Source organism: Hypanus sabinus, chromosome 4 (genome assembly GCF_030144855.1).
Source record: "Hypanus sabinus isolate sHypSab1 chromosome 4, sHypSab1.hap1, whole genome shotgun sequence".
Classification (NCBI taxonomy): Eukaryota; Metazoa; Chordata; class Chondrichthyes; order Myliobatiformes; family Dasyatidae; genus Hypanus; species Hypanus sabinus.
In genome coordinates, this window is record NC_082709.1 from 26,543,347 (window position 1) to 26,568,936 (window position 25,590).

Here is a 25,590-nt window from a genome sequence, read left to right on the forward strand (position 1 = left end):
TGATAATGGCTAGTGCACTTAAATTCGTGAGCTGGAATGTAAAGGGATTGTATCACCCTGTTAAAAGGAGGAAGGTATTCTCACATATCAAACAACTCAAAGCTGACATTGCTTTCCTTCAAGAAACTCATATTCGTTGTTCTGATAACTCCCGGCTTTTGTCAAAGTGGGCGGGTCAGCATTTTCATTCATCCTTTACCGCTAAAGCTAGGGGAGTCTCCATTCTTATTAACTCAAATATTCCTTTTGAACTCCATAATAAAATATCTGATATAAATGGCCATTTTATTATTGTTTCTGGCAAACTATATGACACTAAAGTTGCACTAGCAAACCTGTATGCCCCCAATTTGATGATGTTAATTTTTTTGAACGGTTTTTTTCCTCACTACCAGACTTAAACTCATACTCTCTTATACTGGGTGGTGACTTTAATTGTTGGTTAGATCCTAATTTGGATCGATCGTCCTCTGTTACTAGACCACCTACTAAATCTGCCTTAGCTATCGAATCGTTTCTCTCTAATTATGGTATCTCTGATATATGGCGTTTCCTCCATCCTACGGAGAGAGATTATTCTTTTTTCTCACATGTTCACCATACCCTCACTAGAATTGATTATTTCTTACTCGATAACCAACTTATTCCATTTGCCCACTCTTGTGACTATCAGAGTATACTGATCTCTGACCATGCCCCAATTACTCTCTCTCTGAATTTGCCTGGTCTCCCTCAGAGGAATAAACACTGGCGGTTTGATTCAACTTTACTATCGGATGATGATTTTTAAAAATTTATTAAGGATCAGATAACCTTTTATTTTAACACTAATACATCACCTGAAGTGCCATCCCAGATTGTCTGGGATGCCATGAAAGCAAATCTGAGGGGGCAAATAATCTCTTACACAGCAAATCTCAACAGAAGATCCCATGCAGATCGATTAGACCTCATTAACCAGATTATATATATGCCCAAACTAAGAACCCTGAATTATACAAGAAGCGTGTTGAACTCCAAACTAAATTTAACCTTCTGTCCACTCAACCTGTCGAACGCCAACTTCTTGAAAGCAAGAGTTGCTTTTACATTCATGGGGATAAGTCTGGTAAATTCCTAGCCAATCAGCTGAGGCGTTCCAAAGCCAAACAACATATTACAAAGATCCGGAAGGAGAACGGAGACTTTACATCGGATCATTTAGAAATTAATGATTTTAAAATTTTTATTCTCTGCTTTATTCCTCTGAATCTCTGAATGACAATATCTCTGTTGATCAATTTTTACAGAATCTGAATATCCCCTCACTTTCATCTGATTTCAAAGCCAAACTCAATGCGCCTATGTCATTAGAAGAAATATCTACTGCAATTTCTGCACTGTCCTCAGGGAAATCTCCTGGACCTGATGGGTTCCCTGTAGAATTTTATAAATCATTTTCTTCTCTTCTTTCTCCTCAGTTACTTTCAGTATTATCTGACTCGTTTAATTACGGCAAATTGCCACCCTCTTTCAGTGAGGCATCTATTATTATTCTTTTAAAAAAGGGCAAAGACCCAACAGAGTGTTCTTCGTATAGGCCGATCTCTCTGTTCAATGTTGATGTAAAGATCTTAGCTAAAGTTTTGGCTCATAGATTAGAAACCGTCATTCCCTCCATTATCTCTGATGACCAAACAGGCTTTATTAAAAACTGTCTCCCTTTTTTTAACATTCGGCGTTTATTTAATATCTTATACTCACCTCCAACTGGGATTCCTGAATGTGTTATTACCCTCGATGCGGAGAAAGCATTTGATCGTATAGAGTGGAACTACCTTTTTGCAGTTTTAGAAAAATTTGACCTTGGCCAAAGTTTCATCTCTTGGATTCAATTGCTGTACCTGTGTCCTACTGCCTCTGTTTTAACCAATTTTCAGAAATCCCAAGTATTTAATCTCAAACGTGGCACCCCCCAGGGATGCCCCTTAAGTCCCTTTCTCTTTGATTTGGCTATGGAACCTCTGGCGATAGCATTTCGAAACTGCCCTGAATTGACTGGGATTTGGAGAGGGGGTGTTGAGCATAAAGTTTCTCTCTATGCTGATGACTTATTATTCTTTCTCTCAAATCCGTCTACATCCTTACCTCTAATGTTTTCACTTCTTGACCAGTTTAGCCAGATCTCTGGCTATAAACTTAATTTACATAAGAGCGAACTTCTCCCAATTAATAAAGAAGCACAAGAACTAACATTTTGTGATCTCCCTTTTAAAGTAGTCCATAATCAATTTACTTATCTTGGAATTACAGTCACAAGGAAGTTTAAAGATCTCTTTTGTGAAAACTTTGCCAATCTTTCATATGCTATAAAACAGAGTCTGGTACAATGGTCACCTCTATCTATGTCTTTGGTAGGTCGTATTAATGTTGTTAAAATGTATGTTCTCCCCAAATTTTTATACCTATTTCAATCTATCCCAATTTTTATTCCTAAATCTTTGTTTGATTCCTTAGACTCTATTATTTTGTCATATCTGTGGCAGAATAAGCGCTCTAGAATTAATAAAATCCATCTCCAAAAATCTAAAAAAGAGGGTGGCATGGCTTTACCTAACTTTTGTTTATATTATTGGGCAGCTAATATACGTTGTGCTACCTTCTGGTCTTTCTTCCATGGCCAACCCGAGTGCCCTAACTGGGTGGCGATGGAGCTGAGCTCCACTAAAGAATTATCTATCTCTGCACTTCTTGGCTCTGCACTCCCTAGTAGTCTGCCCAGGTCAATAGCTAATCCTCTTGTTAGACACACTTTGCGTATATGGGCTCAGATCAGGAAATGCTATGGTTTCCAGGGGTTTTCCATTTCCAGCCCTGTTGCTCATAATCATCTTTTTTTACCTACTACATACGATTCAGCATTCCAGCTTTGGTATAGGAAGGGCATTAGACATTTTGAAGATCTTTTCATTGATAATCGCTTCGCTTCTTTTCAGCAGCTCTCTGTTAAGTTCAATCTGCCCAATGCTCATTTTTTCAGATATCTCCAAATCCGACACTTTATTGCTCCCTTAATTCTTAACTTTCCTGAAATGCCTGCGAAAAATGCTATGGACCTATTTCTTTCCATGAATCCACTAGGTAAAGGCTTAATATCAATCATCCGAGATAAACTAGCGGCCTTACGACGGGCCCCCATGGATAAAATCAAAATGGCCTGGGAGCAGGATTTAAATATCTCCTTATCTGAGGAGAGCTGGGATTCAGTTCTCAAATCGGTTAACTCAACCTCTCTTTGTGCTCGCCACTGCCTTTTACAGTTTAAGATAGTTCAGATTTAGAGATATGGGCTCTATGAACAATCTCGATTCCACCCTAGCGTTAGTCCGCTCTGTGATAAATGCAAGAGGGGCGTGGCCTCTCTCATCCATATATACTGGTTCTGTCCTAGCTTGGAGAAATTCTGGAAAGATGTCTTCACTACGTTATCGTGTATTCTGAATCAGCACCTAGAACCAAACCCCTTAATTGCTCTGTTCGGTTTTTGGGGCGAGACAGATTTATGTCTGGATCCGACCAAATGCCGAATATTATCCTTTGTCTCTCTCTTGGCTAGACACTTGATCCTCCTCAGATGGAGAGATGTTGCCCTGCCCACTCATGCTCAATGGCTTAACGACATCATGGCCTGTTTGGACCTCGAAAAAATTCATTATTCAGTTCTCAATTCGGATCTAAAGTTCCATAAGGTCTGGGGACCTTTTATCGAGTACTTTCATAACCTTCCTCTTGACTAGGGTTTTTTTTCTTTTCGGTCCCTTGCTTTCAGCTCCTTTTTTTTTCTGGTAGAAGGCATTATTATCCTCTGTTGCTGAGTGTATTCACAGTCTGGGAGTTTGGCTGTCCTGACTTATACTCTCTATATTGTGTTGTGGTTGGTCTGGAGTTACTGTTGTTTTTTCTTGTGTTGTGGGGCTTGGGGAGGACACTAAGCTTACTTGTCTTTAATTTAGGTGCTTTTTTTTGTTAAATTCTCTTCCTTTGTAGCATATTGTTATTGTATGCTTAATTTTGCACTGTTTTAATGTTCCTCATTGGGATTTGGGGTTTTTAATTTGTAAAATGTTTTGAAAAGCTAATAAAAAACATTTAAAAAAAACTCAGCCCACAAGAATTCAATACCTTCTGATTCTATGTTACATCTTTCTACTGATTTGATGCCATTCTTTACCAGTAGAGCCACACCACCCCCTCTGCCTAACTTCCTCTCCCTCTGATATAACATGTAACCTTGGATGTTCAGCTTCCAACTACAACCATCCTTCAGCCATAATTTAACTTATCTAGGTTGAAGTTTATCTGCCACTTAGCCCAGCTCTGCATCCTATCACTGTCCCGCTATAACTTCTGACAACCCCCCAGACTACCCACAACACCCCCAACCTTTGTGTCATCAGCAAACTTACTAACCCACCCTTCTACTTCTTCAACCAGGTCATTTATAAAAATTATGAAGAGAAGGGGTCCCAGAACAGATCCCTGTGGAACACCACTGGTCACTGACCTCCATGCAGAATACGAACCATCTACAACCACCCTTTTCCTTCTGTGAGCAAGCCAATTCTGGATCCACAAAGCAAGGTCTCTTTGGGTTCCATGCCTCCATACTTTCTGAAGGAGTCGTGCATGGGGAATCGTATCAAATGCTTTGCTGCAATCTGTATACACTACATCCACTGCTCTACCTTTTTGTTACATCTTCAAAGAATTCAATCAAGCTCGTAAGATAAACCTGCCCTTGACAAAGCCACGCTGATTACTGCTTGCGCGGATTCAACCAACCATGGATCGGGAAAACCCATAAGTTCTCTCTCCAGCACTCGATGTTTGAGCATGTACAGACTATTTTTTCTTGTCATCATTCCCTAATACAGTATAACAACTAGTAACATAGCATTTACATTGTATTAGGTATTATAAGTAATCTAGAAATGACTTAAAAGTACAGGCAATCCACGGGTTATGAATGAGTTCCGTTCCCGAATCCGTCTTTAAGTTGGATTTGAAGTCGGAACAGGTACATTTGGTATTATTTAGCGTCAGTTAGTCAAACGTTTTTCTTAGTATATAGTACATATTTTACCTTTCTATGCATATAAAACACTTAAGAAACATGCGTATTTCAATAATTAAACCACTGCGTTGCTTAGTAATAATTGTAGCTTTCATCGGGGTGGGGCCTTTCACATGCTCCATCAAAATTGTTCCAATCATTGACCAACTGTAGCCTAATGCTTTTCCAATGACCAATGGCGTTTCACCTCTTCCCGATCACTTTATTACTTCCACCTTATTTTCAAGCGTGATCGTGATTATTTTTGTGAACAGAAACACCGCGGATTCAGAGCTGCACTGCTAGGTGCTAATGCCCAATGCAAGGAGACATGTTAAATAAAGTCTGGGGTTCCGCAGGGTCCTAAAGACCACCGTACTGAGACAGGTTAAATAAGGGACTTGAGCATCCGTGTTTTTTGGTATCTACGAGGGGTCTCGGAACCAATCCCCTGTGGATAAGGAGGGCCGACTGCAATAGCAAATAGACGGGAAGGAATAAAATTGATGGGAAAAATCTTAAATGGATTTTTTGAATCTGTATTTATTTGGGAGATAGACCCAGAGTCTATAGAACTGAGGGAAAACAGTAGTGAGACAGAGGAGGAGGTGCTTGCTGTCTCAAGGCAAATTAGGGTAGATAAATCAAAACTATGCAGGGGCCCCAGCAGATATTTTAAAATATCCACAGGCAAGGTGCCAAAGGATTAAAGGATAGCTAATGTTGTTCCATTATTTAAGAAAAGCTCAATGAATAAGCTGGAAAATTATAGGCCAGTGAACCTGACATCAATAAAGGATAAATTACTGGAAGATATTCTAAGTATTTGGATACACAGGGCCTGATTACAAATAATCAGCATTTGTTTGAGGATGATAGGTAGCATCTAACCAATCTTAAGAGGTTTGAGGAGATTACCAGGAAAGTTGATAAAAGAAAGACAATGGATGTTGTCTCATGGTCATTAGTAATAAGGTCCTGCATGGGAGAGTCATCAAGAAGGTTTGGTCATTTGCCATTCAGGATGAGGTAGTACACTGGATTCAACATTGGTTTTGCAGGAGAAGCCAGAGAGTGGTGCTAGATCAGGCATGGGCAAACTACGGCCCGGGGGCCATATGCGCCCGTTAAGCTTTTTAATCCGGCCCGCAGAACTTGATGAAATTATATTAATAAACCTTGTTAATGTTTTTTCCCCGCAAATCTGGCGTTTTCCCAATAGATGATGCACTCTATATACATTGACCTTTGTTGAGGTGCAGCGTATTACTCCACATTTGCACTTTACTCTTTGTTCGGCTCGACCTATTTGTGTGAACAGGCGTTCAGCGTCATGAACATCAACAAAGCCAGCCACAGATCCAAGTTAACTGACCAACACCTCAGATCCATCCTGAGAATCGCCACAACAAAACTAAATCCAGACTTAGATGAGCTGGCTAAAAAGGGAGACCAACAACACTGTTCCCACTGAAATTAAAAATAAGTTTCTTCGTTGTGTTATGTAAAAAATGCATTTGAAAATATTTTTTTCAATAAGCCTTAAATGTTACATGTCATTTCTGTTAAGTGATGGACATGAGTAGTGCGCAGGTGCACATACGTTCTCAAAATAAAAAATGCACTCCAGATCAAATAACGTGCTCCGCATACTGGCACGCAGTCACTGTTCTGTCCTTGTGCTGGTCGTTGTTGAGTTTTGGCACAGGGGACAATTGAATAAGAAGGAGCAGGACAAGTAGACCTGCATCTCCTACCGTTTTTGAAATAAAGACAGTCAGGAGGAGAGTGATGATGATAATATCTTGAAGGACAACAGAATTTTCAGTGCTTTAAAATAATAACTGTTACTATTAAAAAAGCTGTATTTTATTCATTTAATTTTCAGTGTTTTAAAAGTCATTTCAATAAATAGCTAAATACCATGGGACTTCAAAGACATATTTTATTGTAATGCATTTGTTCATTTTCAATTGAAATTAAAGCACATGTTTTCTACATATCCCATGATATTTTATTTTCTCTTATGAGGTGTATTACCAAAACACTCCGTCCATCTGCTCCTGGTCCGGCCCCCCTGTCAAATTTTAGAACCCTTTGTGGCCCACAAGTCAAAAAGTTTGCCCACCCCTGTGCTAGATGGTTGCCCCTCTGAATGGAGGCCATTGACTAAATAGGCCAAATGGCCTGTTTCTGAGCTGCAGTGCTCTGTGACTGACAGCAACGGACCCTTCTGACCAACTGAGCCGTATTGTCCAATTACACCCAATTAACTCATTAGCCTATACTTCTTTGGAATATGGGAGGAACCTCAGAGCAAGCTCACCAGGTCTTGTGGAGAACATCCATGGAGGGGCAAAACTGAACACTGGGCAATGGTGCTGTAACAGTTATGCTGAACACTGCTACCATGCCGTTTTTCTGCATCTTCTTTTGGAACCTTCCCTGATATACATACCAAAACATACATGGCCCTTATCTCAAGTTCTCAACCATTCCAATAACCACCTAAATAAAAGCACTTTTTTACTCAACCCAGTTTCCTTGGATCAAAATCACTTTCATTCTATGCACAAGCATTTAAATAGGAATGTGGCAGTTATGGTACAGTTCATACTCTAGAGAACAACGTCTATTAATAAAGAAAGAAATAGCAGAAATGTCCAATCAATTTTATTGCATCAGTCTTCATTGTGGAAGACACTGCAAATATCCCAAATACACAGAGGGTCTAATTTCAAAATAACTGGGAGGGAGTTGTAAAAGTCCCAATCACAGGAGATTAAATATTAGAGAAATTCATGGGACTAATGCTTGGCAAATTGCCAGGACCTGATGGGCAACAAAGAGGAGGTTGCAATGATAGTGGATCTATCAATTTTATGTTTCAAAATCCGCTATACGCAGAAGGAAAACAGGAGTGAAAAAGAACCAATGTGACTCAACTTCTTCCAAAAAAAAAGGGGGCAGAGAACTCCAGGCCAGTTAGATTACCATTTACTGCTGACAAGATGCTTAGATCATTAAATAAAGAGGGAATTACTATTTCAGAAAACGGCCTGAATTACTTGAGAATGTAACAGGAGTCGAAAAGGGGATACATATAAAGCTTTTACATTTCCAAAAGTCATTTGACAAAGTGCCATGTAGGAGGCCACAGCATAAATTAAGAGCTCATGGTGTTGGATGAAGTGTGTTAACATGGTTTGATAACTGTATCACATAGAAAACAAGAATATGTAATAAATTGTTCCTTCTTCAGACTGCAGGGATTTAACTGGTTCTTGCCATCAGCTGAAAAATATTTAGCAATCTTCACTGAAATTTAATCTTATCAGTTCACAGCTAATAAGCATAAATAATCTAATTAGAAAAATTATTTTTGATGTTTAGCCATTGTACTGCATGTATAATGGTGCCTGTAAAAACAAATTGCTAAAATCTAAATTCTAAAGAGAACTCTGCTGGGAACAAGTGCGAATTCATAAGGGACAACCAGTAACTTACGTCAAGATAATTGAAGTTCCACTACATCATTATCATAAAAAGGCAGAAATATGAAAATAACCTGTGTGTGTTTTTCTGTGACGTTGTAGCTCATCACTGCGAGTGAATCGTTTCCCACAAAAAACCCAGGTACACACAAAGGGTCGTTCCCCTGTGTGCCATCGAAGATGAGCTCTAAGGTGGGATGTTTTTCCGTAAGTCTTTCCACAACCTGGAAAATGGCATATATGCTGTTTCTTCTTTCCCAAGTTACTGGAGGATCTGTGGAAAAGAAATAAATTCAAATATTATTGGCAGATTTCAGTCGTTTTCTATGAATTCTGAATGTTTAATATTATTTTAAGTATTCTTATAGATTCAAAAACAATTAAATTAAATAGTTACAGCAACTGATATCAACACACACTCTATACAGGTACTGAAATTCAACAATTTACCATGCAAGTCCCGAGCAAATTTATTTACATCAACACAAAACAGTGTAGCACAGGAAGACCCATCAGCCCACACTGTCAATACTGAACACGATGCTGATAAACTAATCACATCAGTTTCCACAACCTATCCTGGCAACATGATCCATGTACCTATCACCATTCCAAAAAGAATTAAATTTTTAAAAAATTGCCTTGTCTCCTTTACACCTCACTCACACCTCAAACTAAAGGGTTCCCAACTTTTATATATATATATATATACATATACACATACACACACACACCATGAAGCCCTACCATTACCAAGGATCCGTGAACCCCAGGTTGGGAATCCCTGCCTGAAAGCTATGCCTTCCAATATTTAACATTTCCAACTTGTGAATAACATCCTGACCATCCAACCTATCTGCATCTTGCATAATGTTATACACATTTACTCAGTTATCCCTATGCTTTCAATGCTCCAGAGAAAACAATCCAAGTTTGTCATAACTCTCCTTATACGTAATACAACATCCTGGTGAACGTCTTCCACATCCTAAGATATAGATTGGATACAGAAAATTCTGTTTGATGCCCAGAATGATGGACACTTAGCATGATATTGTGTCCTTGATGTACAGTACATGAAGATCTGAGGAAAGTAGGCAAAAGATACACGATTAAATTTGATAAGGACTAACAATTGAAGCCATATCATCATTTGAAATTGAGGAACAAAACTAATGAAGAATTGAAATGAGAGATGAAAATATGGAAGGATTTAAACAGTGGAATAGGGCTAAGAAACTGAATGAAGGACAAAGATTTTGGATGACCAAAGTGGGGGGGGGGGGGGGGGGAGAGGAGTACTGGAGTGAGGGTTATGGGAGTAAGTATCTACAGATGTTGAGAATCTAAAACAAAAAAAATGCAAAAAGCAAGTCAGACAGCACCAAGTCAGAAACAGAATCTATCTTTAAGGTCAATGACCTTATGTAGAAAAGTGAGAAAATAAACATATTTTCCTACTCTGATAAAGGTTCATTAATCTGAAACATTGATTAGAGGGTGGAAGCACTTCAGTGTCAATCAGATGCTACAACCTGTCAAGTTCTTCTGAAACTCAGTTTCCATTACTTAACGTGTCAACAATAGTTTACAAACAATAAGTTAAATGAGAATGGAGTATCACTTGTTTCTAATTGACAGCAATCAGAGTCAAGCCTCAGCTTGGAATTCAAATAGACAGTGAGGTTATGTGGGGAAAACGCTGAAAAAAAGTGGATGGATTTCACAGTAGGCAAAAGATAAGTGCTTCCAACATTCTGATCTTTATCTACAAGTAACTACTCATCCAAAACTCCCCCCAAGTCAACTGACTAATATTGGCTCAGTGTTGAGAAAGGTGCAGTGAGGTAAGTTTTACCACATATGTAGAAACAGTCCCCTTGCTTGGAAAATGCTTTGATTACAGAACAACTGAAATGGGGCAAGTTTGACCCTTGAGGGATAATGAGGATCATGTTGCAAGCAAAGGTGGAGAGGGCTTTTCCAGAAAAAGTCCTACTGATAAATGAAGTGAAGATTATACTATAGCAAGAAAGAAAGCTATGAGAAAAAAAAACTCAAGACAGGGTTTGTTTGGGAATTGTCAAAGACATTAACTTTCTTACAATTATTTGAGTGATGAGGGATCAAAGTAACAGGATAAAATGAGTAACTGGAGTGGTTTCCATGGAGCAGAGAAGTACATAAGATTATGGAAACATTGAAAAGATGCAGTCTCAATGCAGGCAAACAGGATTAGTGAAGATTGACAAGAAGGTCAGTGAGCTGAAGGTACAGTAAGATTCTGAGATATGACGGATGCACTTAAAATCGAGGGGCAGCATTCAGCCTCTAGAAGTGCTGTTCATTTTGTATGCAGTACACTCTATACAAACATCACTTCCTATTTATAAGCTTTTTAAAAAAACATAATTTCTTGTTAATTTGGATTTCGACTTGAATTACACATGGTCGAAAGACATCCCGCTCCATCCACTTTATTTGCCCTTGAAACAGCAACATCTGAGTCTTGAGCTTCTCAATATTGGTAAACATTTAGTAGATGTACTTTGAAGGAAGTATTATGTTATCACTGATCGCTATTAAGCTATCGTCATGCCACAAGTTCACTCTAGTCCACGGAATAGCAATAGAATGTTGTATGTATATATTGCCTTGTTTAACAGTGATCATGTGAATAATCCACAATGTTAGTATATTCAGACATGCCACAATTCTGTACGGAACTTAATACGTGTGTTACTTGTCTTGCGTCAGTTTCATTAAGTTTTTCTCTTTAAAAACCCTGAAGAAAGCATGTGGCTCAGGTGATTTTTGAGAAGATGTTTAACTCCATGCCTAGCTTTATACACAACAGTGTGAGGACAGAAGAGAATGCAGTAAGATAAGGGGCAGTGGAAGCAGATAGAATCCAGCCATCCAAGAAGCACTAGTTTAGTACTCTGAAGCAAAATCTTTTACAGCTGTAGGAGGAGTAAGGTACAGAATCAGTTAGATTGATTTAACTTTGGATTAAACTAATATGGATGAATTGAAAGCCTTCTTTCTATCTTGTAATTTGTAAGTTTAAAAAAAAACTTTAAAAATGAATATTTTGTATAAGCAATGAAACTTAAAATCTCAAAGAGCTGGCTCCTGTGACAATTTAAGCGGAGCTGTATTCTGAACTGCTAGAAAGTGTTTTGGCTGAGGTTCAGACTTAAGTATTCTAATGAAAGGTGATCTCACATTCTGAACTTTCAACAAGTCCATGCAAAATAAAATTAAGATTGATGATTAAAAAGGACAATGTTATTAAAATGTTTATATTTCAATTTGTATACAACAGCTCATTTGCATTTGATTTACAGTAGTTCTCTGAAAATCCAATAGCTGGCAATCATAACTGCCATGTTATTTTGAAGGTCCTGCACAGTAGCCAAATTTTAAATTAGTAAATTCCCAAGTTTAGCTTATACAATATAATTTAAGGTAATGATTTTCACTTTAAAAGGAAGCATTTATTATTTCTATAAATCCTGAGGAAGAATGGGATAATTTAATTCCGCACTGACCAATAGATATCACCAACAATAGTCATTAAACAATCACATTACAATCTTTTTATAAATGACAGATTTTGAAGGTACAACAAAAATATTTAATGAAAGGAAAAAAATTACCTAAACCCTTAAAACAAAATAAAATCTTCTGTCTTTGACAGTTTGACTAGGCATCATCAGTTAAGATCAAATTAATTTACTGTGGACTTTCTAATAAAATCTGAAGTCTAAAGGAGCAAGACTAATTTCCATAACAAATCAATATAATTCTGAAGAGCTGGTCTCCAGAACTGTGAGCACAGTAATGAAGCAGTCAAGGCAAAAAAGGGTTTCAAGGTAGCATATAAGAATTTGTATTAAGCATAATCGAACCTTCCCAAGACGTCCTTGCAGTTAGGACAGGTACACGCAACTCGGCGGAGCCGTTTTCCTGGTTGATACTGCTGGTCACTTCCATCCTCATCCAGGTTCACAGATACTTGTGATAACTCACTGGAACCGAGGACTGATGCATTTCCCACATTAGTCACTGTAGAAGGTTGTGATGCTAGTTGCCAGGATTCAGAATCATCCTCCTCTTCTTTTATTTGAATATCTGGAATAAATAAGGCCATGTTCAATCTCACCTATGTATTTTCAAGACAACAGAAGTTCTTCTAATAAGCTTTTATCAATCAATATCCTATTAAAACGTGGACACTTTATTCAATAGTTTTTATTTTGAAAAATTATTGGCAGACATTGAGCCTTTCAGTGTAATTAAATCTGACATATTGTCATGAAATTCATGAAATCAACTTAATTGCAAGTATTTGGACACAAAAGAAAACTAATCTTCTGTTGCAACTGTACAAACAAGATTGAGCTTGACATCCAAGATCGTCATCTCCCACTTTCAGTAAATGACTGCACTCAAAAAACAGCCAGTTTTAACCTAAAATTTGGTAACGTTAACTACACTTAGTGCGATAATCAAGCAACTTAAATTCATGCCTGAATAATGCATCGTACGTGAAGATTTCAAAACAGATTCAAACATATTTAGTGCTAGAAATTAGGAGGAGAAAAAGCAGAAATGTTTGAAATACAAGTCAGTCAGCATCTGTTGAAAGAAAATTTGTTAACATATCAGAATGGTGATTGCTGGAGTTACTGAAATGAACGTTGATACAAATACTGACAAAAGGGACAGGTTAAATGATGAAAGGATGTATGGCAGAAGAAATTAAGAGCTGAATAATGAACAGGAGGTATAAATAGCAGACGAATACACAACTGAAACTACAGGCAAGATCATGAGCATTTTAATAATGGTGAAGCTGGAAGGCTATAATATGCCTAATCTTAAAACAAGGTGCTGGTTCTTAAGCAGGCATTAGGCTTTATAAGGAGTTGAAAACATCTTGGAACAGTACTGTACTGAACTGAAAGGACTGTAACCACTCCCTTATTTGGCATTTGGTTTTGTTAATGGCTATTCATTTATTTACTGAGATATGTTGCTGAAAAGACCCTTCCTGCTCTTTGAGCCACGCCACCTAGCAATCCCCTGATCTAATCTTGGCCTCATCACAGGACAATTTACAATGACCAATTAACCTACCAACCTTTGGACTGTGGGAGGAAACTGGAGCACTGGTGAAACCAGAAACCCATGTGAGAACGTGCAAACTCTTTATGGGCAGTGGAAGGAATCAAACCCAGGTCACCTGTACTGTAAAGCATTGTGCTAACCATTATGCTACCATGCCACCCCATTACAGTTTGTAGTGTGTGCAATGTATTAAACAGAAAGCTGCAAATGCCTGTTTGATCCTTAAATAGAAGTTCAGGTTCCTAGACAGTAAGAAAGGAGGTGGCAAAAGTGCAGCTATAGTGTAGTATAGATGTTGATAGAAATCAGCAAAGCAGAGCATCCTGGAGGAAATGGTCTTTTAAGATTGCTGGAAGTGTATGGGAAAGACACTTTGCTGGTAACATCACACCAGAAACTCATGATATTTCTACTTGGTGGTAGAACTGGAGTACAGATACACCATCTAAAACACATTGCTAAGGTATGATGAAATACAGTGGGAAGGGTATCAGTATGATACTAATGAATAGTATTGTATACACTAATTAAATCAAGTGGTTCACTTTTATTCTTTTTATATTATATGTCAATGATTTGGAAGGTGAAATTAATGGCTTTGTTGCGAAGTTTGCAGACGATATAAAGAAAGGTGAAGAGTTAGGTAGTTTTGAGGAAGTAGAGAGGCTACTGAAAGACAGATTAGGAAAATGGGCAACGAAAATACAGTGTCAGGAAGTGTATGGTCATTGCACTTTGGAAGAAGAAATGAAAGAGAAAATGGAGAGAAAATACAAAAAGACTGATGCACAAAGGGACTTGGGACTCCTTGTACAGGATTCCCTAAAGGCTAGTTTCCAGGTTGAGTCTGTGGTGAGGAAGGCAAATGCAATGTTAGCATTCATTTCAAGTTGACTAGAATATAAAAGTAAGAATATAATGTTGAGACTTTATAAAGCCTGATGAGGTCTCACTTGGAGAGCAGTTTTGGGTCCTTTATCTTAGAAAGGATATGCTTAAACTAGGGAGGGTTCAAAAGATGTTCACAAAAATTATTCTAGGATTGAATGGCTTGTCATATGAAGAGTGTTTGATGGCTCTGGGCCTGTATTCATTAGCATTCAGAAGAATAAAGGGTGACCTAATTGAAACCGATCAAATGGTGAAAGGCCTTGATAGAATGGATAGAATCCTTGAGAGGATGTTTCCCAAGAGCAGAGGACAGGGCCTCAGAATAGAAGGGCATCCTTTTAGAATGGAGTTGAGGAATTTCCTTAGTTTAATTTCTTTAGTGGTGAATCTGTGGAATTTGTTGCCACAGGCAGCTGTGAAGGCCAAGTCTTTATGTATATTAAGGCAGAGGCTGATAGATTCTTGACTGGACAGGGCATGAAGGAATATAGGGAGAAGGCTGGTAATTAGGGCCAAGAGGAAAACTGGATCAGCCATGATGAAATGGCAGAGCAGACTTGATTGGTCAAATGGCCTAATTCAGCTCCTATACCTTATGGTCTTATTTGCACTCTTGCCTAACCATTACTCATTCCTGTGTCTGATAAGCCTCATTGTTGTTGTATCCTGGAAGTTAACTACCCTGTCCTGTTTATGGCAAGTTATTTAGTATTACAACTTTTACTCCACCAACAGCTAAATGCAGCAAGTGCAGCTATACATGAATAATAGTTTATTCATTTGTGTACAAATACCAAATTAACCTACAATTTAATAAGTTACATTATTCAAAGTATTAATGAAAAATCTTGAGTGGATTTTACAAAACAAATATAATCTGTGTCATCCAATCAAATTAAAATTTAAGATATATTTTGTCAAGAATGCTATAAAAATCATAAATACATTGATAATAATTACAAATAAGCCAGAATGCAATATATAATGGAGATGGCCAGATTTTAAAAAAAATATATAAAAATCTCTCTGATACACTTAGTCCCAATTAAAGGCCTTGATTTTAAAATCATGGTGCCTGGAAATAAACCTCACTAGTTTAAATATTGACCACTTTATGAACAAATGTAGGCTATGTGATTAACAGAACAACAATTACAGCAGATAGCTGGATAAACTAAAAACCAACACCACAGAGCAGGATTAGAAATGCCAGAATTGTCATACCTGAAAATAAAGTCCAGCAGAAATCTCATGTGGTACAAGAACTGTGGTAACCACAACCATAAATGTTCTTTCCCAATATGAGAAAATTTACCGAGTCTTTCTCTAACTTCATATGACATGCCAAAATAGATAAACCATCAACTCAAAGAAAAAGAAACAGTTGCATTTGCACAAAATTATTACTTTTTTTATTTGGGATGTAGGCATCCCTGCCAACGACAGCATTTATTGCCCAAAAATAATTGCCTTTGAGAAGCTGGTGGCGTCATTACCATACATTAATGGTGATTTTTATCCTTCTGCTAAAAATATTCCCTCAAAGCTGTTGGGTTGAGTTTAGAGCTCAGGCAAGCAAAATCTGCCACTTGGTACCCCATTTCACAACAAGAATTTATTATTCAAGAGAGAAAATACTGAACCCAAATGATTACATAGCTTTACCAATGAATGAAAATAGCCAGTATCTGCAACCAAGGCTATCAGAAACCAAAGCACAACAGATAAATTCCTCCCCCAAAAAAGTGGAAACTAGATACTACATCTTCAATGGAATAATTTTTTAAATTTTATTCCAACTGTGCAGGACAATAGACAAGTTTCTGGGGCAGTAAAAGTATTAACTCTAAATAATAGTAAGGAATAATTTCCACAGATTATTAACCATAACTAGTGAAGACAGCATCCTCGAATGACTGTAATGGTCAAATAATGTGATCGGAACATTGAACAGTACAGGCCCTTCGGCCCACAATGTTGTGCCGACCCTTAAACTCTACCTCCCATATAACCCCCCAACTTAAATTCCTCCATATACCTGTCCAGTAGTCTCTTAAATTTAACTAGTGTATCTGCCTCAACTACTGACTCAGGCAGTGCATTCCACGCACCAACCACTCTCTTGAGTAAAAAACCTTCCTCTAATATCCCCCTTGAACTTCCCACCCCTGACCTTAAGCCATGTCCTCTTGTATTGAGCAGTGGTGCCTGGGGGAAGAGGCGCTGGCTGTCCACTCTATTTCTCTTATTATCTTGTATACCTCTATCATGTCTCCTCTCATCCTCCTCATCTCCACAGAGTAAAGCCCTTGCTCCCTTAATCTCTGATCATAATGCATACTCTCTAAACCAGGCAGCATTCCTGGTAAATCTCCTCTGTACCCTTTCCAATGCTTCCACATCCTTCCTATAGTGAGGTGACCAGAACTGGACACAGTTCTCCAAGTGTGGCCTAACCAGAGTTTTATAGAGCTGCATCATTACATCGCGACTCTTAAACTCTATCCCTCGACTTATGAAAGCTAACAACCCATAAGCTTTCTTAACTACCCTATCTACCTGTGAGGAAACTTACAAGGATCTGTGGACATGTACCCCCCAGATCCCTCTGCTCCTCCACACTACCAAGCATCCTGCCATTTACTTTGTATTCTACCTTGGAGTTTGTCCTTCCAAAGTGTACCACCTCACAGTTCTCCGGATTGAACTCCATCTGCCACTTCTCAGCCCTATCAATGTCTCTCTGCAATCTTCAACAATCCACTACACTATCTACAACACCACCAAACTTTGTGTCATCTACAAACTTGCCAACCCACCCTTCTACCCCCATATCCATGTCGTTAATAAAAATCACGAAAAGTAGAGGTCCCAGAACTGATCCTTGTGGGACACCACTAGTCTCAACCTCCAATCTGAATGTACTCCCTCTACCACGATCTTCTGCTTTCTGCAGACAAGCCAATTCTGAATCCACCTGGCCAAATTTCCCTGGACCCATGCCTTCTGACTTACTGATTAAGCCTACAGTGTGGAACCTTGTCAAATGCCTTACTAAAATCCATGTAGATCACATCCACTGCACTACCCTCATTTATATGCCTGGTCACCTCCTCAAAGAACTTTATCAGGCTTGTTAGACATGATCTGCCCTCCACAAAGCCATGCTGACTGTCCCTGATCAGACCATGATTCTCTAAATGCCCATAGATCCCATCTCTAAGAATCTTTTCCAACAGCTTTCCCACCACAGACGTAGGCTCACTGGTCAATAATTACCCGGGCTATCTCTACTGCCTTTTTTGAACAAGGGGACAACATCAGCCTCCCTCCAATCCTCCAGTACCATTCCCGTGGAGAATAAGGACATAAAGATCCTAGCCAGAGGCTCAGCAATCTCTTCCCTTGCCTCGTGGAGCAGCCTGTGGAATATTCCGTCAGGCCCTGGGAACTTATCCATCCTAATGTATTTTAACAACTCCAACGCCTCCGCTCCCTTAATATCAACATGCTCCAGAACATCAACCTCACTCATATTGTCCTCACAGTTATCAAGTTCCCTCTCATTGGTGAATACCGAAGAGATGTATTCACTGAGGACCTCACTCACTTCCACAGCCTCCAGGCACATCTTCCTACCTTTATCTCTAATTGGTCCTACCTTCACTCCTGTCATCCTTCACATAACCGAAGAAGGCCTTGGGGTTTTCCTTTACCCTACTCGCAAGGCCTTCTCATGCCCCCTTCTTGCTCTCCTCAGCCCCTTCTTAAGCTCCTTTCTTGCTACCCTATATTCCTCAACAGACCCATCTGATCCATGATTCCTAAACCTCATGTATGCTGCCTTCTTCCACCTGACTAGATTTTCCACCTCACTTGTCACCCATGGCTCCTTCACCCTACCATTCTTCATCTTCCTCACTGGCACAAATTTACCCCTAACATCCTGCAAGAGATCCCTAAACATCAACCACATGTCCATAGTACATTTCTCTGCAAAAACATTATCCCAATTCACACCTGCCTTATAGCCTCATAATTCGCCCTTCCCCAATTAAAAATTTTCCTCTCCTCTCTGATTCTATCCTTTTCCATGATAATGCTAAAGGCCAGGGAGTGGTGGTCACTGTCCCCCAGATGCTCACCCACTGAGAGATCTGTGACCTGACCTGGTTTGTTACCTGATACTAGATCTAGTACGGCATTCCCTCTAGTTGGCCTGTCAACATACTATGACAGGAATCCGTCCTGGACACATTTAACATGCGATGAGCAGGTACTAAACTAAACTCATATAACCAATTGATAGTGACACCCACACTGAATAAAGACAATGGGCCTTCCAAATCGAGTTGGAACTGGTATAGCCCCATAGAAAAATCAAATCAGAAATCAGCCACTCCAATTAAATGCAATTTCAATTAAAGTAACTTCTCAAATTTGAAATTTGGTCTGAAAATCATTCTAGCAATCTGAACTCCTATAACCCAGAGAAACAATGTGTGTTACATTGTAATGTTAATTCTTTCATGCTATATCCTGTTAAAGCAACTGCCTTGTACAACCACTAATTAAGGGACTGGGTGAAATCCAATTCATAATACCCCAACATAAATTTAACATGAAGCCCATGTATTACATAATGTATATTTGGTAGCCAAACCAAGATGCAAGAGTTTCAAACACACACCTGTACAAAAACTTAAAACATCTCAATCAAACATTCCAAAAGACATGATCAGCAAGGCATTATGCCTCACCAACATCACAAGATCATAGTTTTTAATCACATAATAAAATTATAAAATATTGTTGCAATTTTACAATAATCATGCACAATTTGGTAGTCATGTTGAACTATGGTTACATTCTAGTACCTCACTGTTCAGAAAATAAAACAAGCTTCTGAAAGGCACAATGTAAATGATAACAAGTCCATATTCCATTAGCAAACAGTGGTATAAATGCCATGAGTGTGAAAGGGAAAGGCAGTCAATCTTTCTGGCATCCAGGTTACTTAGCCTGAAGTCTGTGATAGGAAGTGTAAAAAAATTAACTCATCTGTCAATAAATATGGGCAGGAAAAAGAAACATTATCACAGCGCCTGTAATATCGAGGTTTCATCTCAGAAACTCTACGACCCCAAAACACAGAAGAAATAGGTCATTCAGCCCATCAAATCTGCTCTGCCTTTTCATCATGGTTGTCCCATTTCCCTCTCAATCCCATTCTCCTGCCTTCACCCTGTAACCTCCACACCCTGACTAATGAAGAACTGCTCAACCTCCACCTTAAATACACCCAATGACCTGGCCTCCACAGCCTCCAGTGCAAACGAATTTCAGATTCATCACCATCGGACCCTAGACTCCCCCAGCAAAGAAACATCTTCTGCACTTCCATTCTATCTAGGCCTTCCAACATTCGATAGGTTTCAATGAAATACACCCTCATTCTTCTAATTCCAGCAAGTAAAGGCTGAATGCCATCAATCGCTCCTCATACAATAAGCCTTTTATTCCTGGAACCATTCTCGTGAACCTCTGAACCCTCTCCAATGTCAGCACATCCTCTCTTCAACTAGGGGCGCAGAACTGCTCACAATACTCCAAGTGAGGCTTCGCCAGTGCCTTATAAAGTGTCAGCACCACATCCTTGTTTTTATATTCTAGTCCTCTCAAAATGAATGGTAACATTGTATTTGCCTTCCTCATCCCAAACTCAACCTGCAAATGAACTATTAAGTAATCTTGTATGAGGACTCCCAAGTCCTTTTGAACCTCGGGTTTTTGAATTTTCTCTGTTTAGAAACCAATCTTTGCTTTTATTCCTTCTACCAAAGTGCATGACCACATACATCCCGATCCTGTATTCCATTTGCCACTTCTTTGACCATTCTCCTAACCTGTCCAAGTTCTTCTGCAGCCTCACTGCTTCCTCAACACTATCTGCACCTCCAGCTATCTTCATAATATCCGCAAACTTTGCCACAAAACCATCAATTCCTCCATCAACATACAATGTGAAAAAATGTGGTCCCAGCATCGCTTAGTCACAGGCAGCCGATCAGCCAATGCTCCATCCACACTAGTATCTTTCTTGTAAATACCATGGGCTCTCAACTTATTAAGCAGCCTCACATGCAGCACCTTGTCAAAGGCATTCTGAATATCCAACTGCACAACACTCACTAATTTTACTTTGTCTAACCTGCTTGTTACTTCCTCAAAAATTTGTCAGGCAAGATTTTCCAATCAGGAAACCATGCTGACTTTGGCCTATTTTACCATGTTCCTCTACGTTCCCTGAAATCTCATCCATAACAATCGACTCCAACATCTTTCCAATCACTGAGGTCACAGCAAGTGGCCTATAATTTCCTTTCTTCCACCTCCCCTCTTGAAGTGGTGTGACATTTGCAATTTTCCAGTCCTCCAGAACTATGCCAGAATCAATCTTGAAAGATCATTACTAATGCCTCCCCAATCGCTTCAGCTGCCTCTTTCAGAACCTTGGGGTGTATACCATCTGGTCCAGATGATTTACCTTTCTGACACTTCAGCTTCCCAGGCACCTTTTCCCTAGTAATAGCAACTGCACTTACTTCTGCCATGACAGTCTCGGACTTCCAGCATACCACAAATGCTATCCACAGTGAAGAATGATGCAAAATACTTATGCAGTAATTGAAGTCTGAAAATCTTGACCTCCAAAGATTTTTTATTTTGTCTAAAGGAGTATTTCTCATTCCCAGCAACATCCCATAAATATTAGATATTGAACCATTATGAAAAGGTTTCAAATTAGAAATTACATCTAATAAGTTCTTATAAGGACTTTTAGGAAATGTATATAATTGAGATCGCAGAAAGTCTCTAATTAGTGGCTATCGAAAAAAATGGGTTTTTGGTAAGCTATATTTAGCTGACAATTGCTCAAACGAAAAGAGATTCCTCCAACAAACAAATCCTGGGAACAAGATTTACAGACTTCAATTTCTGAGGAAACTTGGAATTAAATTTTTAAACTAGTTAACACTTCATTGTTATGTGCATGCCACTCCCTCCTACAATTTAAAGTGGTCCATAAAGCCCACACGACCAAGGATAAGCTATCTCGTTTTTATTCGAATGTATCTCCCTATTGTAATAGATGTAACAATGGAGAAGTTTCACTAATTCATATGTTTTGGACATACCCGAGTCTTGAAAAATACTGGAAGGAAGTATTTCAAACTTTCTCTGTACTTTTCAAAGTAAATTTTAAGCCTAACCCTTTGACTGCCTTATTCAGTATTGTTGGAGGAAAAGATATTATTTTGGAGACATCTGGTTTGTACATTTTGGCTTTTATTTCTCTTATAGCTAGGAGGGTGCTCTTGCTTAAATGGAAGGATGTCATTCTGCCTATTCACATTCAATGGTTATGTGATGTTACGACATGTTTAAATTTAGAGAAGATCCATTGTTCAGTATTAGATGTTCCTTTGCAAACTTCTGATGCTGAATTTTGTGGTGAGGACGCAGGAAAGGTTTTCTTCTGATGCCTCTTCCATGAAGGTCATATTTGTGAAGGTGTCACTGCACAGTAGAACAGTGCACCACCACTCCAGAGTCTGCTAAACCTTCCTGAAGGTCTTTTGCAGTCAAATGGGGGTTTTGATTTGCCTTTCCTATGAGCAGTTCTCTCAGAAAGTTTTCTTGGTCTTCCACACCTCAACTTGACCTCCACCGTTCCTGTTGACTGCCATTTCTTAATTACATTTCGAACTGAGGAAACAGCTACCTGAAAACACTTTGCTATCTTCTTTTAGCCTTCTCCTGCTTTGTGGGCATCATTTATTTTAACTTTCAGAGTGCTAGACAGCTGCTTATTGTTGGGACAAGGTTTGAGGAGTGAGGGTGTTTATAAAGCTTTGAAATTTGCATCACCTGGCCTTTCCTATCGATGACTGTGAACAAGCCATAGTCCTAACAAGCTAATTAAGGTCTGAGACCTTGGTAAAAGTTATCTGAGAGCTCAAATCTCATGGGGTGCCCAAACTTTTGTATGGTGCTGCTTTCCTTTTTGCCCCCACTCTAAAATTGTGCAAAACAAAAATAATACACTAATTTTGCTTAAAATGTTTCATCTTTATGAATTTTGAAGATCAGTTCATCTTTTACTCGCTTAGCTATTCACAGTAACAGAAATTTTGATCAGGGCTTCCCAAACTTTTGCATGCCACTGTATACCCTTTCTTTTGTTTTACACTGGCTTTGACTTCCCCTGTCAGCCACAGTTGTGTCATCCTGCCTTTAGACTACTTCCTCTTCTTTGGAATGTATCTATCTTGCACCTTCCAAACTGTTTCCAGAAACGCCAGTCATTGCTGCTCTGCTGTCCTCCTAGCAAGTGCCCTTTCCAGTCAACTTTAGCCAGCTCCACTCTCATAGCTGTCATTCCCTTTATTCCACTGTCATACTAATACAACTGACTTCAGGTTCTTCTCAAATTACAGGGTGAAGTCTATCATATTATGACCACTGCCTGTTACAGGTTTCTTTACCTGAAGCTTCCTAATCAATCTAGTTCATTACAAAATACTCAATCCAGAATGGCCTTTTCCCTCATAGGTTCAACGACAAACTGCTCTAAAATGCTATTGTGTAGTCATTCTACAAATTCTCTTTCGGGATCCAGCACCAATGCGATTTTCCAGGGCTACCTATGTATTGAACCCCCACTCCCCATGACTATCATAATGTTATCCTTCTGTCAAGTTCATCTCTCCCTCTGTAATTTGTAGCTCATATCCTGGCTACTGTTTGGAGGCCTGTATATAAATCCATCAGCATCTTTTTACCCTTGCAGTTTCTTAACTCAACCCATAAGGATTCACCTCTTTCTAACAATTCAATTTCATATATTTTTGAACCAACAGAGCTACACAACCCCGTCTGCCTACCTGCCTGTGTTTTTGATACAAAGTGTACCCTTGGATGTTAAACATGAGACAATGGTCAAAATTACAGACATTTTAAATTATATAGTACGGTATAGGTTACCATCTATTTTATTAAAATGTTATTTCTTAATCAAGTAAATTAACAGCAGCTTGAAATGGAGGGCACATTAATTTCCAGCTATGCATGGAAGTTTTTAAATGCACTGTGGAAGCTATTACTCAGAATGATGCAAATCAGGGAGAGGCTATCCATCAATACTTCTCAAAAGATCAGATGAAAACAGGTCTAATATTTCAGATCAAGAACCCTGCAAAGGAACCAATGCAGGATCAGTGACCTAACATTCCCTGTTTCACTCACCAAAAAATGCTACTGAATCTGCTGAGTATGTCCAGCAATCTGTTTGTAGTAATAAATTCCATCACACTTAAATCAAAAGTTAAAAATATGGAAGCATTTTGGCTTTGCAATTTAGCCTCCTTTTTAGACAATGCTAAACACAGTTTTAGACACTGATGTTAGTTTATGAAAAAGGATCTAGTGCTTTCCCAGCACATATGACTGATAAACTCTTCTTGGGTTTCCAGCTGGGTATAGGTATCAATTATAACTGAAGTTTTGATTATAACTGATGAAGCTGGGGGAGTTAGTCATCTAAACATCAGTTATAATCAGTATCTGCACCCGGCTGCAAGCCTGAGAAGGAAATAGATAGTTTGTGACATTCTATTGCCTACTGTTTCTGTCCTTCTAGTGGAAGGGGACACAGATTTGGAAGGAACAGCTAAAGAACCAATGGCAAGTAACTGAAGTGTATTAGCTTGTGGAATAAATTCCTAATATTATGCACCATTACTGAAGGAACTACAGGCTTAGGGTGGTCCTGGGTAGTCCACTTTATCCTGTATGATGGCAAGTGTTGAAACTACGCTCTTGAGCAACGAAGAGTATTCTGTAATTCCTGAACTTGTGCCTTGTAGTGGTGGAATGCATAAAAGTTAACAAATTCTTTACAAGGACTCTGCAATGCAAGTTCAAAGTGCTCTAAACAATAATCCCTAACAATTTCCAAATGAAAGCCACAAGATAAGCATACAGAAATATGACAGATTACCAGACTAAGAAATACAAATCAGTCTTGGTGCTTGAGTACAATGAAATACTCATCTTCCATAACCCTACCCCCCCCCCCCAATGCCATGTTCACATCTCAGAACTGAATAAGTTCCAAGGTTCTCTATTCTTTTATTTAGTTTTAAAGATACTTCATAAAACAATCTCTATGCACATACTGAAAACCAAATAAAACAAAGAACCTAAGTGAAGCAGGGATGCTTTTATCAGAAACATAAAATATGCATGCACCACTTAGAAGATAACCACATGACAGCCGATCTCTAACCGCCCCATGAGCTGTAGAAGTTGGCTCCTTGAACTTCCACATCCATTGTGATATTACTCACCTAGCATATCAGGAAAGGATTTCTAGAATTGTCACCTCGGCAAACTGAAAGATTATTTATTACTGTATTTTCAAGTTAGGTGGCAACATGCAACCTAAACTACAAAACCAGTTCCAAGGCACCTACTGCTTGTATAGTCAGAGTTATACAGCATAAAAACCACTCCTTTGGTAATTAAAAACTTCATTTGCAGTACTTGCCCCTAGCACTAACAACTTGATGTACAAGTTTGAAAGGGGCATGTCAAACTTCTGTTTGATGTGTGGTATACATCATTAGAGGCAGTGGTGGAATCAGATACAATCATTAAGTTTAAAGTTCAAAGTAAATCTGTTATCGCAGTACATATTTATGTCACTACTTACTACCTTGAGATACATTTTCTTGTGGGCATTCACGGAAAAACAAAGAAATACAATAGAGCCAATGAGAAACTATACTGACAAATGTCTTTGGGCCTACAGCCAAAGTATTGCCTGGTCTTACAGCCTTTAATGCATCCAATATTCCTTGTTTATTTATCTTATGGAGTGAATTGAACTGGCTTTCAGGAGGAAGTAGGTAG

General features: G+C 38.8%; 1 protein-coding gene across 3 annotated transcripts in view; it reads right to left on the reverse strand.

Moving 5' to 3' along the window:
* Positions 1–25,590, reverse strand: part of sp3a (sp3a transcription factor) — a 65,711-nt gene that overhangs the window by 9,280 nt on the left and 30,841 nt on the right. For all 3 annotated transcript variants that reach the window (XM_059966678.1, XM_059966677.1, XM_059966676.1), the window contains 2 exons: positions 12,501–12,723; positions 8,661–8,860 (listed from right to left, as the gene is read on the reverse strand). In XM_059966678.1, coding sequence (XP_059822661.1) covers positions 8,661–8,860; positions 12,501–12,723 — 423 coding nt within the window. The remainder of the gene's footprint in view (positions 1–8,660; positions 8,861–12,500; positions 12,724–25,590) is intronic.